Here is a 13822-nt window from a genome sequence, read left to right as displayed (position 1 = left end):
AATATCACTTTTGTTGCCTTCTTTTAGCTTGATACATAAATTTAAAAAAATGTTTAATTAGAAACAGACTCCTGACTGGCTTTCTGATCTGAAAAGGCTGGATTTGGGTCTTGTTTAGAAGCTGATACTAAAATAGTTAATGAGGGTTTGATTACAGATTAGGAAGTATCTGGTTGGAATATTTCAGAAACTTCACAATGTTTGTTGATCATCTTACTCTTGCCCAAGAGCCCAATTCTTCCTATTCAGGACGTAAATCAAAGTTCCAATCAATTTGATTATTACAAATCAAAACATAAACTTATTTTTTCAGACTTGGATCCCAATATAATCCACTTTTCTATAAAACCAAAACTACTTATGAACTAAAAGATGTAAAAGTTCTTTACAAAATTCTTATAGACTAAAAAACTCAATGTTCAAATTAATAACCACAGTACACATTATCACAGGCTGCCAAAAATGACACACAGTCATCTATCAGCCTATGAGACAACAGAGTCCAGAGACAAGTGGTTAGTAAAGATAGTTAACAATTTTAATTATTATGAGATGACTAATGAAAATATGCAGCTTGAATGTGTTTACCTACCTACACAACTCCCATTGCTGTTGCGCTCAGGTGTTTTCTAATTCCAAAATGGAAGTATAACGATAGCTTTTTTTCCCCTCCTCTTAACTTTTAGGTGAAAATGCTGATGACCTTATGTTTGTTTGAATGCATTAATGACTCTCTGAGATAATGATAAATGAAAGAGATTTGATTTTTACATGTAGTTCCTTTCAAATGTTGATAGTCATAATTAAATGTCCTGTATCAGTAAGCTTCACAGACTATGGTTCTTTGGAAGTTTTAATCTTTGGCACAGTAGATCTCCAATACCATATATTTTATTTCATTAAAATGTGGCTTTTGCAGCAGGTCTTGATCTTTACATCTGGTTAGTAGAATGAATTGTGAATATTTTGGAATCTTTATTAAATAAGTATGTTTCTATAGGAGTAATTTAATCAAATTTAAAACATTTATGAGACTGTAACACTCAGAATGATACTTTTTGTGAGCAAACAGTTGTGAATATCCTACTTTTTCTGCTCTGTTATAGACTTGCCACTCATTCAGAACCCAATTCAAAAGAGCTGTTATAATATACAGATGCTTTTCAAGTGGAGTCAAATGATCTGACTGCTCAGAATAATGATTGCTCACCAGGGAGAGCAAACGTAGCATAGATAGACTGTGAATATGAAGACCTTGTGTTGGATAATTTGTTCAAAGGTAAAAACAGACCAAGAGATGGAGCTCATGAAGACTCTTTCTGCAGTTATGTTGCCAAGTGAGTGGCTTTAGCCCTTTGAATGAATCTGAAACGTTTAAGGCTTTCAGACTGCATTAAATTCCAGGAGCTAGAGTCAAGGTCTGACTGCAGCAAGAACTGTACCAAGCCACGAGTCCCACATGAACAAACTCAGCCTTCTGCTCAGTTACAAACGGAAATGTCGCTTGAGGTATTTCTGTCAATCACCTTTTGGTTGCATGGAGGAACACCTAAGGAGGCAACACAGCTTAGATGATGTGGACTATGTGATAACAGACCCACTAGTCAAGTGGAATTTGTTCTCTGTAGAAGGGAAGATCACTTTTCTAACAGATGTGGCTAAATGGAGCAAATTCCTTTTCTGGGCTGGCAGACTTGGCAAAAATAAAACAAAACAAAACATGCACTTGGTACAAGAACTCTAGAAGAGAAAAAAGCTGTGGCAGAAGAGAAAAATATATATTCTGCTGTTCTATCCTTACCCTTCCTTATTGTTTAATCAGAATGTTTTTTTTTTTTTAATCTTTGAAGGTTTAACATTCTATGCAAACTCATCACATGAGAGTTCCTAATTGTTTTTTGCTGGGATTTTTATCAGCAGTCTATGAATAAAGTTCATTTTTAAAGGATATAGATGTGCTCATCATGTCAGATTATTCCTTTTTCAAAATGTTTTACACAGTTCTCTTCCAATGGTTCCTTCTCAGAGTGCCCAAAACATGGAAACACACATACTACCTCCATTGATTTACACTTTCCCCAAATCATGATAGGCTTCCTCATCTCCTCTTCAAACAGATTTTATTAATGTAGTTTATAGCACACTATATGTAGAGGCAGAACTGAGTTCCCTTGAAACCAATATTCCCCTCACGCCCACCCCTCTATAAACAATAGATGCAGGGGAACTGCTCTGAATGACACAAGATACGCCCTGAACAGCTGACTAAAAACTAAGTTGAACACAACTCAAGCCTTTCAAAGATTTTAAATAGTTAACCAGCTTTTTATCATCTTCCATGTTTCATCATGTCCCGTTCCAGCCTCTGTCAAAATGAGCAAGTATCAAAAGCTGGAGATACCAAAAAGGTATCTCCAGATCTTATTTTTATGAGAGTTTAACTTTAGAGTTAGGCTATGTTTGGACAGATATCTAGTAATTACCAAAATGCTTTACTGGGCTTGGATTAAAATGTGATTTACATGTGGTGATCAGAGAAACCATAGGGACTTTTGTGGAGATGAGAGGAAAAGGTCATGTAGTGAAAACAGTTAACTGTGTAGCTACAGCACAGAGGCATCAGTCTCAGAATATTTGATATTATCAGCATCTTTGTAATATCATTCAGTCATATCTTGTCAATATGTACTATACAACTCATACCTGCTAGTAAAATGTTGTATATAATGGTGTTTTGATCTGCCCCCCCAAAGAGCTAATATGGCATGAAATGTTACTCATGTTTCCTTCTCAGAACAAAACAAATGGCATGAGATGAAAATAAAACTCACCTGAATGAAATGGCTTTTGCAGCTAATGAGGACAGATGTGCTCTACTGCTTTCATCGGTATTGCACAAATGAACAAAAGGCCTTGCTTTTATCTTTTAGACTAATGCCACACAAGTCAGTTTAAGTGGTTTACTCACATACATTTCCAGAAAGAAGATAAGATTGCTCTGTGTACTTAAAGACCATGTGCAGGGTGGCAAAACTATTCTAGTGTACAGACATGCAATCTTGTAAAGTGCAATTACAGCTGACATTTAACCTGCAGTGCTTAAACTATGTTTAACATACAGAGCTGGACAGAACTTATTTAATCAAACATATTCTGTTAAACAGATGTGCTGCTGAGTACAGAAATTACTTGTATAATTAAATCCTATAATGGAATCGTATTTTTCTTCTCTGAATCATTTTAAAGCTATTCTTAGTCAGACTTCCACTGTGATCAAGCTGCAAATCTGCCTTATTAAAATTATTTCAAATGAATAAGCACATTTGATATTTTATGTGGTCCTGACTACTTCAGCCTCTATGCTTTTATTACCCTCACACACTAAATTTGTAGTATCTCTACAGTGTAACTGAACCATTTTTGAAATGAGTAGCAGAAAATAGAGAAAAAAACAAAATAAGTTATTTTCATCTGTCTGCATCTCTGAACAATTTTAAGATTTTTCATTTCAATATTGTGGAAACAATAAAGTCACTACTGTCAGACAAATCAGCTTGACAAAATAATTATGCCATACCCATGCTAACATATACATGTTCTCGTCACTTGCTGTATTTTCATATCATATCACAGAATCAAACATGCAAGCACAATCTTTAGTTTACCGAACAGGCTTCTGACCTCTTACTCTCCCTTAATGCTTTGTCTCCTTTCTTCCAAGTGATAGTTGGCTTTGGAGAGGCTTGTGGCTTGCACTCAATGACAACTTCTTGGCCCTTGGTAACAATTATTGTTCTCCTCATTTGATTTAGTGGGAAAGTGGGAGCTGAAGCTGTTAAAAAGAAGTACGTTAACTCTACAGAGAACAATCACAGCTTCCTGTATCATTATGTTCTAACAGAAGATTAGAATAATAGATTTGGGTTTGGGGATAGAATCTCCATTTTTGGCTTGGAAATTATTACACCACAGATTAGATGGAGTTTTACAAAATACTTGAAATCAGCAGCTGAGACTAGATGGCAGGTCTATAACTTAATCTAGTAATGAATTAGTGAGATGTCCTTCACATCAGCATATTAAAGTAAGAATGCTTGTGAAATCCAACAGCTTTAGAAATTAAATACTACAGTTGATTTAGCTGCATCTTTTCCATTTTTTTTTTTTATTTCGTAGACAACTTATTAGAAGCAACTAGTTCAAAATGAAAAGAAGCTTAAATTCCACAACTATCCAAAATGTACTCTCTAGTGTTAATTCTTACAAAAAGTATTACTGTTAGAGAAATTTGATTGTTTTCCCTTTTTATATTTCTCTGAATACTGGGAATTGAAAAGTGATAACTTCTTAATAGAAGATATTTAACCATGTCTTGTTCTTAGTGTTTCACTTTTCAAGAAGTCCCATTGATTACAATACATCAGCTAATGTAATAAATGTATCACAAAATGACACTAATTACTGTAATTTCACACCAAGAAAGGACAGTTGTTCTCAAGTAATCTCATTTGTTTGTGTTTTTCTTAAACTAGTTTTACAAAACCAAAGCCTCCCCTGCAACTATCTCAGCTACACATGTAGGAACATATTACACTCCATTGCCTCAAATATGTAGGAATTTCCTACCATTATTTTGTGTAATTTTCATACCAGAGCTATTTATACGGACAATTTATTCTGTTCTTTTCCCTTTAATAATCCAGAAAATTAAACACAACTGCTTCTTTAATGCAACATTATGGTTAAAATTTAACAGGGGTACAATTTCACAAGTGACAAAATGAATGGCTGATTTTACTGCAACAACATGTAATGGCCATTTCCAATATCAGAGAACATCAAAGAAAGTGTACAACTACCTGATGTAATAGGTATGCCTATTTTATAATAGATAGGAAAAAAAAGAACAAGAGAACATTGCAACCAACAGGGACCTCTTTGCTGACTGAATCACAAATGACAAAGGAAAGTGATGGAAACAGAGCAACAACTGACTGTGGGTTTTAATTTATGGCTAGACAGAAATATTTTGAAGAGTTATCAATCAGTGAAATTCTAATGTTGGCCAGCTAGGAAATCGAGGAAATGTACTGGATGACAGGTTATTCTTCAGAAGAACCAAATTTTAGCTCAAATGTAGCATGTTATTTCAGTAACTTCAGCTTTATTATTCATTTGACTGGGAGTTTACAAGAATGATTCCCAGGTGCAGGTTTTGAAATTTGCAAGGTTTGAGCAGTGCAGATAGCTCTAATCTCTGATATGGCCATTGAATTACTTTGACAGGCACCTGTCTTCCAGCTATACCATACTCTAATAAAGATCATGAGACTCTTACAAGCCTGTCTCACTTAACCCCGTGGAAGTCCTCCTATCACTATTGTCCCACTGTCTGTCACAGTGAAGGAAAACTAGAGTGTTGGAAAGACATGCTTCAAGTTTTTCTTCATTAACTCCTCTCTTCAACTTTTGAATTATGAAATTTTTATTGTATTTCCGGGTAACATTATGGAGTGTGTTTGCTTTACTATGGGATGATATTAGCTCAAGTATGTAATTTCCAGTATTCATAGAATCATTAAGGTTGGAAAAGACCCTTAAGATCATCGAGTCCAACCGTTATTCAATCAGTTCTGGTGACTTCATAGGAAAGTTCTACACCTTGAAAACTAAGATCATGCTAATTACCTTTGAGTAATGGCCTTGGTAGAAATAATAATTTAATTTTAACAGAGACTAAAATATATTTACTTTCTTTAAGTTTCTTATTCTGCACTTATTTTTAAAGGAATGAAAAATATTTTTCCATGTATTTGAACTGAAATAGCCTTATATGAGAAATAGTCACAAAATGTAACTGAGTCAGTAATTTATGAAAGAAAATTTGCAGTTGACAGAAGGACCTGTGCTCTCTCGGGCCACAAAGGACCCACTCACACATAAATAACAAGAAGAAAAAGGAACCCACTTTTATCTGCTCTGCTCAGTTTGGACTGGCAGAAGCTGTTCCTTATCATAACAGACCAAGAACAAATGTAATTATCAAAGGAAAAAAAATGAACAGTCTGTTCTCTTTCGATAATACTCACCTAAAATCTTCAGCTCAGCACTGGCATAAATGGTGCCATACTTATTTTCTGCTAGGCACTGATACATTCCAGCATCTGAGAGATTCACGCTGTGGATCATCAGAACACCATTAACCATCTCAATCCTGCTCTGTAATGGAATAAAAACAACAAAAAAAAATCTATAAAAGCAAACAGGCAATGGAAATTTGCTGTACTATTGGCTTAAGGCAAAGGGACAAAAGACATTATTAAGCTAAAATAAAACTGAGCAACAAATTTCCTTGGCTTACTTTTTTCGTTCTATATAAGGAATGACAAGAATAAAGCATATGGGGCAAGGCAGGAAAAACTCCAAAAATATTTAAAGGCAAATATTTTTCAGTGTAAGTTCACTATGTCCAAGGCTTGCTTTTGTCTGCTTGTTTGTCTGCTATTACCCTTACATGATTTTTAAAAGCAGTTCATCCTGGGAACTTTAATGAGGCAAGAAGTCAGTTGCGGGTGTAACATATCTGATGAGATTCACATCTCCAGCAAATGTTTGGTTTCAGTCATGGTACTCTTTTCATAAAAGTAAATATAAAAGATTGCTTGCATGAGTAAGAGTGAAAGGGTCCAATCGCCTTCATCATTAGTGCAAATTTCTTATTTGAAAAGTCCACAAGTAGAAAATAATTACCACAGCTGGAAGAGAAGTGGCATTAACAGCTGTTTATGGAAATGTGTACTTCATGGAGCTGTATAATGAATAATTTGAACTACTATAAAACATCTCTACGTTTCATTATTATAGTTGTTGTAGGTTTAATTAAAAATTGATGAAGAACAGAGTGTTTGGGAATGCAGAGGAAACAGTGAAAAAAGTTCTCTCTGTTGTAAGCCCCCAGTTTAAACTGAAATTTAATTTGAACTTTCAGAGCCTGGTGCAACTAATGGTTTGGAAAATCAGAAAACCAAAAAGTACAGATATTTAAATTGCTTCAATTTCAGGACTAATAGCTCCATCTAAAAAGGCAGAAATGGATAAAGTAAAGGCATATAACCTTATTTTCAATGCCTCACAGCTTCAAAAGTAAACTGTGTTTATGTTTCCTTTCTCATTGTTTGCATAATTGGATGATGTTCACAGATAGAAGTGACATTCACTGAAAAGAAAGACATTACATCTTTTATATGCATAAATCCATTCTGTGAATTCATTTACGAATGGAGACATTTTTTCCCAGAACTGAACAGCTTTATTTTAATCTGGAAAAGTGTATGAAATAAATTTACAGAACTTTTCTTTACTCTAAATAATTTGAGACTATAAAAATGGAAAGGTGCCAGGCAAAACCCACGTGATGTGGGCTGATGTGTTGATGATTCAGTGAGAGAAAGAGAACAAAATAAAATAAAAGGCAGGTCGTGCCATGAATGGTCTTTTAAAAGGATGAGAATTTTATCTAGATCTAATTCTAAAATATATCAGGTGACTGTAGTTAAGGACTTTACATTCTAAGATTCTTACACGGAGCATTTTAATGGTCTTGATGGTGAGTTCTGTTATTTGCAGAGAATTAATGGAGTTGAAAACTGATGTAAACATAATAGTCATTGAGCCTCTTACATTAGCCTGCTAGTGTTTTGAAGAGTATGATTATGTACAAACAAAATGTGGTAAATAACATAACATAACATTGGGGGAAATACAAAGGAATCCGATTCAGCAAATACAGCACCTCTCTGAGCTGTTACTATCTTTTTATACAGTGGAAAAAAAATAGATACACATACCATAATACCACTATTTGGAAGAAAAAAAAAAATTAAACATGCTGGAGGATGCTTAGATGTACATTATAGTAAAATGGCAGATGCTGTTGCAGACACAGCTCAGAAGGTCCCTTCTCCCAAATATTTCTGCACTACAGAGAATTACTGATGAATGCAATTTTACATTGCTCGAGATAGTTCAGAGGGGACATGCATAGAAAAACTGTCTGTATAGTAAGAAAGAAACTAACACAGAAAACAGTAATTTCTAAAGTACTTTTCAGTACTATCTTTAACTGACTTTATCTGAATGAAAGGAGAAACATGCAACATACTGATGACTCCTCGTCTAATGTACCTGTGGCCAGAGAGGAACTCCATTTTTCAGCCAACGATATGTGGGCCTTGGCTTTCCAGTGGCTTTACATTCCCATCGGAGCTGATCTCCACTGTCTAACTGAGTATCATTAAGTTTCTCCACCCAATGTGGGTAGGCTGCAAGAAAAAAATACCGTGCTATATACAAAGCATATAAACTGGTAAGTCTCTAGCCAATATGCAAAGACCTAATCAGTTAAAGAGCTTAAATTATGGTCTTTACAAAGGTTAACTTACTCTCAGAAAGAACTACATTTAAACAGACAACCAAAACCAAAGAGAAAGCAATAAAATTAACAAAACTCCATAACTTTAAAGGAAATCCTGTAATAGCACCAGGCAGTGAGCAGTATCATGACGAGGAAGAGGAATCTGTCTGATTTAGTAAAGTCCAATGGATTAAATTACAGTACTATATATTAATGCATTAATTATTACTGAATTTAAGAGCATTTGCCTGGTAGTCACAATAGAATATTTAGTAATTTTTCAAGACCTAAGCTATTTAAATTTTGGTAAGGAAGTCAACCATCATAGACTCAGTTCCATGTAGTTTTCTCAGTTTTCTAGGAAATCATGATTTATTCAGCTAGGAATGATGGGGTATTTGATAAGGTATTTGCACATATTTTTGTTAAAGTGTCTTGGGTTTAATTCATATTTCAAGGGAAAAAATGTGTTTAATGCTTTTAAGCACAGAACCCACAAGATTTCCAGCATCCATCAGGAACATAAATTACACAGTAAGTCAATGTTAAAACAGTCTTTTCTTAAAGGTAGACAGTTGTTAGTTGTATATGTGATCATTAGTACGTACATTTCATGTAAAAATCTGTTAAAAAGCAGGGAATATTTTTTACAGAGAAGCAGATCTTTAATGCAGCTGTCAATCAGATAAGCTATATGGAGGACCTTATAATTTGGAAAACTTTGTATGACACAGTGAGGAACTGAGCATTCATATGCAGAAATAAAAATGTATGCTTAAAAGCCAACTTTTGCATTTTCCTACTGTAGCCATATCAATTTGTATAGCAATGAGGATGATAGATGAAATTAATTAACTTAATATCATTAAATGCTGGAGGGTTTTTTTTTTTTTTTCAAATAGTAGAGAATAAGTAGCTAAAAGGCCTTTGTTGCTAAAGGAATGTAAAATTCTTCTGCTTGGTATGAATAGAAGTCCAGATCTGTCACAACAAAGTCTCTGCTTCAAATGTTGGATAATTGATAACGTACTTAAACATGGGGAACTGAGTTTAAAACTAAATCTTTGAATCTAGCTGACATTTGACAGATCACCACCCAAAGACGTGAGAAGGTATGAAAAGGCATGACAGGTGACTAACTGCTTCTAGCTTACATCTCATGCATGGATGATAAAGAAAGTGAACAAGGTGTCTATCATTCCTAAGCAGAGAATAGTCTGCTTCAGAGTCCCTGACCAGACAGTTGTCAGAAGCTGGAAACATATCAGAAGAAGAATCACTCTTTTCCCTTTTAGTAGAGGAAAACAGAGATAAGATTGACCCAGTCTCACTCCGAAACCCAAGACCAAAACCATCTGCTTTCTTATTCTTCTTATTACAGTCAAGGCAACGCATGACATGCTGCATATGTGCTCCTCTGCACTGAACCACTTGATTCTTAAGTTATATCAAAGGGTCCCATTAAATCCTCAGAAGCAGTTTGTGGGAGGTCCCTGCTCACTTGTTGTCTACTAATTGTCATAAAAATATAACTCGATTGCATTGTATAGTTGATGCTGTTGTTTTCTTTTTGAGTCTTTCAGTATGCACAAAGGAAGCATGCTGAGAAACAATTGTTTCCTTTGAAAGTGAGTACACTAATATGATTTTGGAAGATGTGACAGTTAAATGTGTAACTAAAAAATCATAAAAGTTAGCCAGCAGTGCCATAAAATTATGCAGTTTCAAAAAGGCGCTAAACTGTTCCTATTTATATTTCATTCTTTTTATTATTTTGCTTTTCTGAAACTTCTCCTATATGACCCAAAGCATATCTAGTCTCATTTTTCTATGCTGAATTTGATCTCATCATGAACGAGAGCACTCCGAATTAGGGTGTGCACCTGAAATGTTACACTGAAATAAAACTGTCTCCCCAAGCCTGGCTGCAGAGGTGTTCTCCTCAGTACACAACTGCCGTTCCCTACCCTCTGTCTGTGGCTGTCTGGATAATATAGTCATGGCATAGGTTTTCCTCTGTAACCACAAACTTGCAAATCACAGTGGTATGATCGATTGGTATTAACAACCTTTTTTCATTAGTCGAGGTATTTCTACCCTAAATTTTCTGCTCATAGCCTAAATGGCCTTTGGACTCATAATTTTCAAGCTGTTGAATTTGCCATCAGCCAAGGCAATGACCCAGATTCCCACCCCTTTGAGAACAAGGTAGCAAAGCAATAGGTAGATGTAGCAGGAATAGAGCTAAATGCATGATTGGAAGAAACATTTTCATCACTTTTTGGCTTTCTTTCCTCTCTCTGTGTACTCCTTACTTTGCCACAGAGAGCTCCCTCTCTGTTCATTGGCAAGGGCCACTCTCCATAGTATCATAATACTTGCTCTTAAACCCTGTCAATAATTTAAAAAATGAAACATTTAACTGGATGTACAACTTCTGACTCAATGTATTATTTTCTCTTTTTTTAACAAAAATGTGTTAACATCATCCTCATATACATGTGGGCAAAGAAAACTTCATTCCGTAATTGCACTTAATTTTAATTTGAAAATATAAATTCTAAGAAGCATTTGAACAGAATTCAAAAGTAACAGGTTCTTTTTTGTTTTTATAAATACAACATTCATCTTGAGGAAAAATGGGTGTTTGCCTGGTTTTTATCTGTCTAGTGAAGAGTTTTGGGGTGAATGTAAGAATAGAGGGATGTCTTTTATTATTCAGTAGTCTTTATGGATATTGTGCCATAGCTTTATACAGTGCTCCTGAGATTTTACAATCACCATCCAATCCCTGATTTATTTTATGCTGCATTTCTGCACCTGTTTATTCAAGGATGTCAAAATGTTTTACAAACACAAATTGGCAATAAATCTGCAAGCTTACAGGCCAGTTTTTATATCCTCTATGCAAAATCAAATTCAGATGTAGAAAACTCAGCCTACTTTCTCAAATTATTACACAACTTTTTGACGGAAAGGAAATTAAGGACAAAATTTTGCATAGACAAATGACTTTAGATAGTATCCTAAAATGTGAATGAGAACAGAGTTTGGGGTGAATAAAATTCATTTTCTGGACACGAGGCCAATTCGGAAGCATACAGTAGGAGAAGAACAGGTAGCTATCACAGTAAGAAAGATAAGATAGCAAATTTCAACTGAAGCTGCAATTCTGACCACAAAAATCTCCTCCTCTCTAGCCAGTTTTGCTACAGGTATCTGGGGCTAACCTGTAGTAGCAGCAGTGGATTTTCTTCCATACAGGTTTTATAAGGAAGTTATTAAAATGGTTTTTAAAATCAGGATGGTCTGTTACACTGCATTACAGAATATTCCTGCCCTCACCTGCTCCAGTGTCACAGCAAACCTCCCCTCCTGCTGTGGCAGCAGTGCTGCTCATGGGGCACTGCTGTGAACAGGATCAGGGAACTGATCCAGCCAAAAGAAAAAATGGCCAAAAAAGTGGTTTTGTGGTCTGGTTCATACCACCACCCTCTGCTGAACTGACACCAGTAAGTAGCTGACATAGAAGCAAACCCAAGAGGTTTGGGTAAGAGAGGAGCAGGAATTGCACAAACCAGTGCTTACCATTGGGAACGTGTTGCTAGCCAGGATATGTGGAGGAACTATGATTACAAAAGGTTAATGGCCAATTTCTCCACCCAAATTTTAATTTTTGTGCTGCCTTCTATTAGTCAGTTTGAGCTTGACTAAAATTTCATGGAAACTTACAGGATGAGCAGATCACTTGTTGAAAAATCACACCTCTCAAAATGTGTTGCAGTGCATATAAGGATGTCTTGCATTATCAAAATTTTATTTTTAATGTCTTCTACAGCTGATTTTCTGCTAAGTGATGAGACTACAACAATCTGAAATTGTTAGCATCTGAAATACCACTTTCTGAACAACATCTGAAGCATCAGCTACATCAGAGAGTCATTGAGTTGCAGCACCAGGTAAGCAATGAAAAATCACTAGTTTGTGATTAAATGTGACCAGACAGGCAGACTGGGCATCCTGGGCTTTCTCCAAAATACTCTGTGGTGACCCAGATCAGATGCAACTGATGAAAGGAAGAAGATTCAAACAGACAGTGAGTGAGTTCCTACAGAGATATGCAAATTGTGAGACTGCAGTATGACACAGCTGGTCCTACAGCCTGCTCTGAAATTTTACAAGAAACCCCTGGTAAGGAATGATGGCCTACATCTGAATTTCTGAGCCAAAATAATCGTTTTCTCCTGGAGGAATAAGATGTCAGTGAAAAGACAATGAGCCTAAAGGTAAATAATTAATGTTGACTGTTGTTATGAATAAGAGGTACAGCAGGAAATGCTGTTTCAATTAATGCCCCCAAATCCTGCAATATCAGCTGTCAGCAAAGGAAGCTGAGAATTTTGTAAAGTAACATTTGGCTAAGCTTTGTACTGCTAAAAACCTTCTTACCCAAACCCCCTTACACCCCTGGAAAGGGTTGTCAAGGTTTGTAGGCCAATGAGACACTAATGCTGTCTTCAGGAGCACTGAAGGCTGCAAGAGCCTCACTGGGGAGCATTTAATTTCGAGGCCAAGAAAAGGCACTTGTAGGGGGCTAGTAACAGATTGTGCTTCTTGTTCTGCTGTACTGGAGGTCACTGCTGGTCTCCTCCATCTGGAAGCTCTCTGTTACCTGCTCTGACTTCACTCCCTGCTAATGCAGATAGGTGAAACTCTGACTCAGATCTGGTTTTGGCTTATCTGTAAGATAGTCTAAGATATAATAATAGACTTAAGAGAAACTTAATAATATACTAGTCTCACATATCTGTTAATCTGAGGAATGAGACAATCTGAAGTGGACCCCCTTTCTATAATGTTAAAGAAGTTCTAATATTATTGCAAAAAATATTGTAAAAAATATAATTTTGACAATGATGGAGAACTAAAAATTCATATTTCTATCTGGACAGAACAGAACAAAACCGATGTAGAAAATGTTTTCTATGGACTCCTAGATTTGAGTACCACCTTTATTTCTGCTCAAAACAAAAATGTGTCCAGGCTAATGAGAGATGCAGAGTTGTGTAGAACACTGCATCATGTTTGCTGTGATTTTATGCCACAGGTCTGCAGGGTGCTCTTGAGGAAATAATTTCATTTTCCAGCATCTTAGTTTCTCTCTTGAAGACTACATTTTATATTCCTTTAACTCTGAAAGAGGGAGGCAGGATAATTATAACTCCTTTATAAGGTGCTTTGGCACCTAGTAGTTTCACCGCTCTAGAAAACTGCTAGTAAGTGTGTAAGTACTTACACCTTATAACTCAAATTATTTTTTTTTTTAATTTCAAACACTTTAAGAAGTGTTGTCAAAAAAGACCAGGCATGCTGCTAAATGCCCCTGGCCCCCAAGTCCCTAGCAGGGGC

The 13822-nt window shown here is 35.7% G+C and overlaps 1 protein-coding gene across 2 annotated transcripts in view; it reads right to left on the bottom strand.

Moving 5' to 3' along the window:
* The window catches only part of CNTN5 (contactin 5), a gene marked incomplete at both ends in the record, with an annotated part of 363298 nt that overhangs the window by 125221 nt on the left and 224255 nt on the right, over positions 1–13822 (bottom strand). For both annotated transcript variants that reach the window (XM_082305015.1, XM_082305016.1), the window contains 3 exons: positions 3682–3832; positions 6090–6219; positions 8185–8321. In XM_082305015.1, the coding sequence (XP_082161141.1) occupies positions 3682–3832; positions 6090–6219; positions 8185–8321 (418 nt within the window). The remainder of the gene's footprint in view (positions 1–3681; positions 3833–6089; positions 6220–8184; positions 8322–13822) is intronic.

Source organism: Platalea leucorodia, assembly GCF_965183815.1.
Source record: "Platalea leucorodia genome assembly, chromosome: 2".
NCBI lineage: Eukaryota > Metazoa > Chordata > Aves > Pelecaniformes > Threskiornithidae > Platalea > Platalea leucorodia.
Note: the sequence above shows the minus strand (reverse complement) of the source record. Positions and strands in the feature narration are given on the sequence as shown.